Here is a 9,385-nt window from a genome sequence, read left to right as displayed (position 1 = left end):
TACTGGGCACTGGGGTGCAGTCTCCCTCCATGAACAACAGAGGGCAGAGGAGCGACGCTCACAACAACAATTGGCAGAGCACCGGGCGTATAAAACACAAAGTTGGAAGAAAGTTTATCTCGGGGAGTTAACCCACAACACCTGGGTCTGTCCCGCGTGTTCACACGATAACGCGTTTTCACTACAACGCGTTTTCTCCGTCACAACGCGCTTTCTGAGCGGACTACTTTCTTGAGCTGCGCGGTTGAGCGAGATGAGACGGTAACGCGGCGGCGGCGGCGGCGTCCCATCAAGTTATTTGGACCCCCATCTTACCGTGCGTGGACATTATTAATATTTACGGGAGGAAAATAGTTTCCGCTTAACGCGGCACTTTTCAGGAACGCATCTACCGCGTTAAACGAGGACTCGCCGCGTACAGGTGCCGCGCACGCTGTATCGACCCTGGAGAAATCCGAAGCGCTATGAAGCTCTTGTTCACAGACGTCCAGTAAGGGGCGGGTGGTGTTGGTGGTGTGGGCGTCACCACGTGACACACAGCTTGTCCGTGGAGTCGATCGTGAGGGTGCCGACGTCGCCTAGGCAACGCCGCCCCCCCTCTGGCTCTGCTGCTGCTGCTGCCTCGCTCTGTGCACGCGAGGCGCCAATCCGTGACGCGGGCACTGTACGCGTTGCGTCACCGTTCACCGTGGGGGGCGGCGGGGCCCCAGCTACGTCACGTCGTGTACAGTGGGACATTAATATTGACACTTTTACTCGTGTTTATGTGCCTCGTTATTAAAGGTGAGTTTAATAATAATCATGCTGCTGCTACACAATGTGTGCATTGATATATACGTACAGTTTATGTGTTTAAACGCGATTGTAGTTTATGGGCCCTTGAGGGATTTTTCGCCTCGTGTGAGGTTTTTATGCGCAACCTTAATTATTGCGCTTTTGTTCATCGTTAACATTTGGTCAGGAATAATGTACTTAAGATAAATGTTCTGGCGACGATATTTTGCAAAACAGACGATGGCAAAATTTCGATTTAAAGCTTTCGTGACTGCAAGGATTCATCTTCTTTGGTTCTCTCGGTAAAGTCACGTAGAATGAGAATAAAATAATAAATTGATAAAATAAAATAACAATAATATTCTCACGACGTTTTCGGCCACAACACAAGCGGCCTTCATCAGGTGAAGGGGACGAGACTGATGAAGGCCACTTGTGTTGTGGCCGAAACGTCGTGAGAATATTATTATTTTATTTTATCAATTTATTTTTATCTTATTATTTTATCTTATTCTACGTGACTTTACCGAAATAACCAAAGAAGATGGCAAAATTGTGTATATATTGTGCGATATGTGCCACTGAAACGGCAAGAAGTCAATAACAATGACTCGTGTTGAGTGTTTAATATGCAAGCAATGGGCCCACCACAGGTTCGTTAATGTTATAATGGAAGCAGTGAAATTAATGAAAATCTTTTGCTCTGCCAATTTCATTTTAAATTACGACTCTTCAATGAGCTTTGGTTGTAGTAAGCAATATTTGAATTTGTTTAAACGACCTGTATTCTCTTACAACATGTTTTATATTCCTAGGCATTAAATGTGTACTAAAGATTCAGACTAATTGTAAATCTAATGGGACCACTTTAATCGATGTCCGTTAATATATGTAGGCGTGGTAAGGTTTTGAGACGCACTCGGCGATGTGTGAAACGCAGTCCGTGTCCTTCCTCGTCAATTTGTCTTCATTCCAACGTCAACTTTGTTCTGCCGGTCTCTCTCATTAAGGCCACATGGCCACACAGTGTCTCTTAGTTCTTGCAAGCTAAGCTGGAGTCAGTCTCTCTCATTAAGGCCACATGGCCACACTGTGTCTCTTAGTTCTTGCGAGCTAAGCTGAAGTCAGTCTCTCTCATTAAGGCCACATGGCCACACTGTCTCTTAGTTCTTGCAAGCTAAGCTGGAGTGAGTCTCTCGCATTAAGGCCACATGGCCACACTGTGTCTCTTAGTTCTTGCAAGCTGAGCTGGAGTTAGTCTCTCTCATTAAGGCCACATGGCCACACTGTGTCTCTTAGTTCTTGCCATCTAAGCTGGAGTTAGTCTCTCTCATTAAGGCCACATGGCCACACTGTATCTCTTAGTTCTTGCAAGCTAAGCTGGAGCCAGTCTGTCTCATTAAGGCCACATGGCCACACTGTGTCTCTTAGTTCTTGCAAGCTAAGCTGGAGTCAGTCTCTCTCATTAAGGCCACATGGCCACACTGTGTCTCTTAGTTTTTGCAAGCTAAGCTGGAGTCATTCTCTTTTCGACATATGTCCCACCAAATTCTGTAATAATAATGTTCCAGTTTCTCTGTTTTTTAAATATAGATTTAAATAAATCTACATTTTGAAATCCACAAATCTGGCTGCCTCCTGATGATGCTGGTTGTAATTACTGGCGAAACGTCGTACTCAGATTATTAATGTTGTGGCTTTGCTCTCTAACACACAACCGGTGTGCTGTACTAGTAACGAATTGGCATGTTCTGTTTAAGTGACAAACCTTACTAATTGGCTGTGTCGGGTGGTGGTGGGTTTACCGACACATTTTATATTTACGCGATCTTACCCAAAAAAACCTGTATTATGTAAAAATACATTTATTTTCCCCCTTTCTTTTTGGACAGTTTCAAATCTCTAACGTCTTTCAAATTGTTCTGATGTACAGTGCTACATTTCAAATTACCGTCATATTTGCAACGGGTTGTTTAAAATATATTTAAATGGTGTAGATTCACGTTTAAACTCGCTTCCAAACCGCATTCAGCATTTTCTTCTTTAGCAATCATCCGTAACCACAATTGGTACATCGGTGCATTACCCATTTGACTATGGTTTGTTGATCTTAATTTACCAATTAAAATGTTATTGAGTGTGCCAAATCCTAAAGAGTGGCGTTTGAGTCGACCTTATTTATTTCATATTCACATCTGAAACGCCTGTGCACATGAATGTTATCCAGTTACACACTCTCCTACTTGTTCATCAACTCTCTTCGTGGTGTAGATTTGATGGCTTGTATAGCAACCATAAACAAACACAACAAGTCCGGGTGACTCATGATCCATAGCATTGCGTCTCCGCAGTTGGATGACCTGAATCGTTCTGCCTCTCAAGTCGGAAAGCCACCAGAAACAGAACCTGTTCCCTGACATGCACCCGTCCCTGCTGCTCTTCCTGCACCGGCTGCGGATCATCACCATAGTCAACAAGGTGACACCACGCTATTCCCACGAAGCAGCGGGTTCCGTAGCACGGGGACCGTGCCACTTGATGCTTTGTTGTCCTCTCGCTCAACCACCCAGATCCGATTCACCCACGCCAACCACTGCTGGCCAGGTTAACTATTACCTGCCACTCGCGACTCGCTTCTGGGTGTCTCTCACGCATTGTTAGAGGACGCGTCTTGTCTCGCACACACACACAAACTGAATGCACACCATCCCATTCCTCCGCACCTCACGAAACACAAGCCATCTCTCCATATAAACTAAATTTTTATTTTTTTTATTTTACCAGGTAAGGCCTAATGAGCTATGTAGCTCTTTTTCAGAAGCGACCTGGCCACAAATGATAGCTCAACAAAGTGGCTCATCACGTGGACATTTATAGAAGCAAAATACTACGAACGCTTGTTTATACATTGTGGAGGGAAAAACTGGAAAACCCGGAGAAAAATCCACGCCACCACGCTGTGAACATGCAAACTCCAAACATAAACCACATTCCCACACCACCATGCCAGAACAGATAGACCACTCGCCCAGTCAAACGGCGTCAACAATCAAGAGCCTACAATGCACAGTTGAGTTGATGGATCGCTTGTCTGTTGCGTTTAAATTGTGCCAAGTATTCGCTTGTTTGCTGGGTCATGAATCTTTCCTTTTGGGTCAGGCGTCATGTTGGTATAATGACAACATTTTAAACTATTTCCCTCGACGGAGATAATCAAATGAAGTTGTCATGTAGGCAAGCGTTTGCCAATTCACTTCGTTTTTGAGCAAACCGGGGGAATGTTAAAAAGTGAGTACAATTTGACTATTCACATTTCTGCCTTGTAGCCCTATTATACAGGCTGTTTTCAAAGTAAAATGACATGCTTTAAAAAAAATATAACACGCAATTCCTCTCGATGAAGGGTGTGCTGTCGCTGTACTGTATTCACACAATGGTGCATGGTTCTGAACTCCCCCCCACGCCCCTCTGTGCTCGCCCGCTGCAGGTCGATGGCAGCGTGCAATTCATGCAGCAGAGGGAGCTCGGGGACGGCGTGGTGGAGATCGAGCACTCGACGAGTTGCGGCAGATGGCTGCTCATCAAATAAACGCTCAACGCCGCCAAGGTGCCGTCTACGCTCCCCACTCGCGTCCCGTTCGCGTACTCCGCGCCAATGTATATGTGTATATGTTGAACTTCTTTCGCACTGTACGTCGCCAACCGTGCTAATCGGAGGTGTGGGGGAAGGACAAAAACAAGCTCTGGAAGCGGCGCAAGACCTACGGTTACACTGACACCCTGTTGCCTTGGCGCTTTCTGACGAAACGCTTTTGTCCGCGCGGGCGTGTGTCAGTCATTGCGCCGTGCTGGCCTTAGGTGCTCGCTAACAGCACTTGTGTGAAATATCAGCGTGGAGGAGACAAAGGTGACCATGCGTGGTGCCGGCATCCCACCACCTCGTGTGCCATGGCGGCTTTTAATGAGTGCTCGCGAACAGCACTTGCCCCAACAGTCGGTTATAGGCTATACGGGTAATCTTTTGCTTTAGTTGCACGCGTGCTCCGTCAGATGAAGGAGAACGTGGAAGCCACGGAGCTGGCGTTGGCATTCCCTCTGGAGCAGGCGGAACCGGGCGAGCGCTCGGGGGGATTGCCTTCACTCCTGGACAAGCAGCCCGTGTTCGCCTTCCTGCCGCTCCGCAGCTACGGTTTCCGCTTCATCATTCAGGGTGCGTTGCCCGGCTACGCTCTCCCTGCATCCACCTCGCCAAAAAGAAGATGGACAAACACATTCGTAGCACCTCCTCCTATCATCCGAACCATTTCATCATTCGTCTCCTCTCAACTCTTGTTCATTTGCTCCTCCATTTACCTGCTGATGCTTGAAGCCAATGCTTAAAAACCCCCTGGAATCGAATTCCAGGGCTCTGGGTTTGTAGAGCAGTGCACTTCCCACTGCACCATCACTCCGGCATTATGCACACGTACGCTGCAGCACACAAACAAGATCAGCCCACACGGGACGTCGGTGGTTGTGAGCGTTCTTGCTTCTTCAAATGTTTCAATCTCAGCTGGCCCCTATGTGATTCTGCCATTTTGTTTTTATTCAAATGTAGAGACGAGACGTGGCTTAAATCGGTCGCTTCGAATGCATTGGTCTCTGGGAAGCCAGCCTACTTGTGCCTCCTTACGTAAAAGTGGCGAGGCTTAAAATCCCAGCAATTGTTGACCCAATTTTTGGATTAAAGCTATACAAGCTTTTAACGAAGAATACAAAAAAATTAGGTAAGAAACAAGCTTTTAAATGCACAGTTTTATCTGTAATCAAAATTTGAAAATACATTATTTTGATCCTAAAATTCATCAAATTTGATGTGCTCAATAAAAAAGGGTGGCTTTCTTTCAAATATATTCTTTGGCCTTTCGGTAAAGTCACGTAGATAGGTTCAAAGAAAATAACAAAAAATAACAAAAAACTATGACGTTTTGATCGCAACACAAGCAACCGTCATCAGTAGGAAAAAATTTAGGGGAAAGCTGCTGAGGCAGGCTGTTTTAAAGGTTTGAAATGGGTGTAGCCCAAGGGTCATAAACGAAGTGGGCGGGGCTAGTGATGTTAAAGTGAGACTAACATTGGAAGGTAGGATGGAAACATCAGCCAGTTATGACTTGAATTGGTTAATAACGTCCTTCCAATGATTTCTCAGTTTGTGCCCATCTTCTCTGTTGAAATTGTGTCTGTGTCTATAAATATGGATGGCTTCATGAACAAACCTTTGTTGATAGCCATTGGGTTTGCAAAGTACCTTCGTCTTGGAGAAATCAATTTCGTGTGAGCCCACCGCATTAAAACAATGATCAGCCACGGCCGAGGAATTGGTCCTCCCGTGTTTCAGATCTGCGTTATGTTCACGAACACGGTCCGAGACATGTCGCTTAGTTTCCCCAATGTAACTACTGCCACAGACACAGCTTAGTTTGTAGACGCCTAGGTATTGCATGTCAGGGATCACATCCTTCACAGATGGGATCAGATCACAAATTTTATGTACTGTGTTTAATCGAACCTGGATCTTCTGTTTGCTCATGATTTTGGAGATATTTTGGTGACTCCTGCTATGTATGGCAAGGTGATGGTTTTGATTGGGTCCTCAGATGGTTCTTTCCCAACGGTTGGGGTGATAGCTTTACGGATTGCGTAGTCTGAATATCCAATCATCTTGAGAGCTTGGTGTGTGTGTTGCAGTTCACTGGCTGGGTGATGATGGTCGGAAATACATCGAGCTCTATGGTGTAGAGTTTTGATGAGGGAATTCTTCTGGGCAGGATGGTGGTGGGAGTCAGGTTTTAGATATGCATCCGTATGGGTGGCTTTCCTGTAGACAGTGTCCCATTGAGTCATCTGGTCTCCTTTTGATTAAAACATCCAAGAATGGTAACTTGCCATCCTTTTATATCTCCATGGTGAATTTGATAGCTGGGTTTATGGAATTGATGTGGTTGAGGAATTGGTTCAGAGCTGGTCGGCCATGTGGCCAGATGACGAACGTGTCTTCTACGTACCTCTTCCATAAGGAAGGACGTAGCGTGGATGCCTGGATGGCATCTGTTTCAAATTTTTCCATGAAAACATTGGCTACAACTGGAGATAAGGGAGAACCTTCAACTTGTTTGCAGAATTTTCCATTCCAGGTGAAGTGAGTGTTGGTGAGGCAGTGTCTCACCAGGGCCATTACATCAACATTCAGTCCTTGTTGGACCAAATCTTCAATGATTGCAATGGTGTCAGGCACAGGAACTTTGGTAAACAAAGAGACCACATCGAAACTAACGAGCAATCACCTGGAGATAGTTAGATGTCCTTAATTAACGATACCAGGTGAGCTAAGTTAAGTACAGCTGAGGTGGTCTTACCAGTGAATGGTTGTAATGTCTCAGACAGCAATCGGGCCAGTTTGTATGTGGGTGAGTCAATGGTGGAGACGATAGGACGAAGGGGTGTCCCTTATTTGTGGATTTTGAGACCTCTAATTTGCAATCTTTGGAAGAACGTTATCAACCAGGTGGGGTGTTGACTGTTGTATTAGCCGACTCTCTGTGTTGTATTGCATTATATTTGTAAGTTTACTATGCTTTCTCATGAATTCTTACCTGATAATGGTTGCTTGTGTTGCAATCAAAACGTCGTATTCCATTATTATTTTATTTTATATTCTACGTGACTTTATCGAAAGAATCAAAGAGTAATTCCTGCAGTCACGAAAGCTTCTAATCTAAAATTATTCATTTTCTACTTTTCAGTGGAGATTAAAGTGTGCATTGAAAATCTTGTCTTTTACCTCATGTTTTGTTTGTACTTGTTGCTCTCACGCTAAGGAAGAGGGAAGCACAACGGCCTCTCCGGCGCCATGACGAGCGGCGATATTAGCGTTCCTTTCATTGGTCATGGCTGGCCAGCAAAAGCTGCTACGATTGGACAAGACGTTTGCCTTCGTAGGTGGGCACCACCGTTAGTGATTTCAAAAAGGGTTGGTAGAATTTGGTAGTATCAATTATTTAAATTTCGTTAAAAACGCGAATCTGACCATGATGGGTGGCACCTGGACCGGTCTTTGAAATGAAATTTTGAATTATCACGCAAGACAAGTCTGTGTAGAAAATTTCAGCTCGTTCAGCTTCATACATCCGAAGAGATTAAGTTCAATAAAAGTGTGTAAAAAAAGTATCTGTTAATTCTGTAACCCTTTTCAACCTGCGCTTGAAATATTTAATTAGCAAGAGGGAACAATACGTTCCGAGCCATCGTTCGACATGTGATGCAGTGGGTTGACATCGCGCATACACGGCGTCATCCTTGGAGCGCTGGTGTTGGATCCGTTTCGGGCAACCCTTTCATCAATGCAGCCCATTTACCCTCGGGCAACACAACTTTACATGAGCAATGAAATCACATTCAATCATCTTTACGAGACAGTCGGTGTGCCCCCAGTACAGGCACAAAGAGGTACGGACAGAACTAATGCATAAATGCTTTCAACATAAGTTGGAGAGAGTTGAGCCTTTCAAGGAATTCGGCAATGCTTTCCCACCTGTGACTACTCCTGATGTACGACTCGAGAGAATGTAGGTTTTGCTTGCAGGCCACACACACACACACACATGAATGATGTGTTTGGTATTATCTCATGGAAAAAAAACAATTGCACAAGGGCTAGGGTCATGCCCCATTCATTCTGAACGATTAAACCAAACTGACCCACGTTCACACACGAGAGCAGAGAGGTTGGCTGCAGGGTGACGCACACGAAGAACGGGTCACTGTGAAAGAGTTTGAAGGTTCCCCTTCGTACCTTCTTACTCTCCCTCCCACCCCCCTCCTTCCGGTCAGGTGATTTTGAAGTGTCGTCGTCACGCGAGGACGTGGACCGAGACAGCGCGTGGAACCAGTGGCTGCGCTCCGAGATCCCGGGGCTCTTCCTGCTGGCCCTGCACACATTTACCGTGAGTCGGCGCAGATGTGGCCTCGCGACTGGGGCTGCCACCTGTCCGCGTTTGACCCCCGGACAGTGTTCGGGTGGCAGCAGGAATTGATTTGTGCCGAGATCTGGTACCCCGGGTATGGCTATGGTTGAATTTAATCACCGTGAACTGCACAGTTTTAACAATAGACCTCGGCTTGCTGAGAAATGTGCCTGGGTTTGCTCTGTCGTAGAAATGGTGGCAGCTGTACTTGGGGCATCGGCACGTTTATTCGCGCTCCGGCTCCATTTACACCGAGAGTCACGTGCTCGTCTCGTGTGGGGAGTGGTGGTGTAGCTGTTAGGGGGCATCCATTTAGTATGTATGCATGGAGGGGGGAGGAGGGGTTAACCCAAATGCGTACGCTTGCGTATGGGGGTCTACTGACAATGTGTAAGCCGACTGCAACGGCATGAATCTGCCCATCGCAGTGACATGGGGAAGTAATTGCTTCCGACAAAGGCATTCTATGACCTTTTAAATCGTACTCAGGTTTGAGCACGGGGACAATTTGCATTCATGATCCTGAATCATGACAATTCCTTGACTCTCCGGCAGTGGTGAATCGTTCCAACCACCAGTAGGAATCGTGTATATGTGTGTACGTGTAT

At 45.9% G+C, this 9,385-nt stretch overlaps 1 protein-coding gene across 1 annotated transcript in view; it reads left to right on the top strand.

Annotated features, from left to right (window-relative positions):
• The first annotated feature begins 529 nt into the window (after positions 1–529).
• LOC142924606 (uncharacterized) overlaps positions 530–9,385 on the top strand; it is a 68,851-nt gene continuing 59,995 nt past the window's right edge. Inside the window, exons 1-5 of the mRNA XM_076067146.1 lie at positions 530–783; positions 3,126–3,252; positions 4,262–4,381; positions 4,805–4,984; positions 8,644–8,756. Of these exons, the coding sequence (XP_075923261.1) occupies positions 4,345–4,381; positions 4,805–4,984; positions 8,644–8,756 (330 nt within the window). The 5' untranslated portion in view covers positions 530–783; positions 3,126–3,252; positions 4,262–4,344. The remainder of the gene's footprint in view (positions 784–3,125; positions 3,253–4,261; positions 4,382–4,804; positions 4,985–8,643; positions 8,757–9,385) is intronic.

Source organism: Petromyzon marinus, chromosome 15, assembly GCF_048934315.1.
Source record: "Petromyzon marinus isolate PM22_M1 ecotype Great Lakes invasive population chromosome 15, UKy_Petmar_22M1.pri1.0, whole genome shotgun sequence".
In the NCBI taxonomy this organism is placed as follows: Eukaryota; Metazoa; Chordata; class Hyperoartia; order Petromyzontiformes; family Petromyzontidae; genus Petromyzon; species Petromyzon marinus.
The sequence above is the reverse complement of the archived record's forward strand: the minus strand, read 5'-3'. Positions and strand labels throughout refer to the sequence as shown.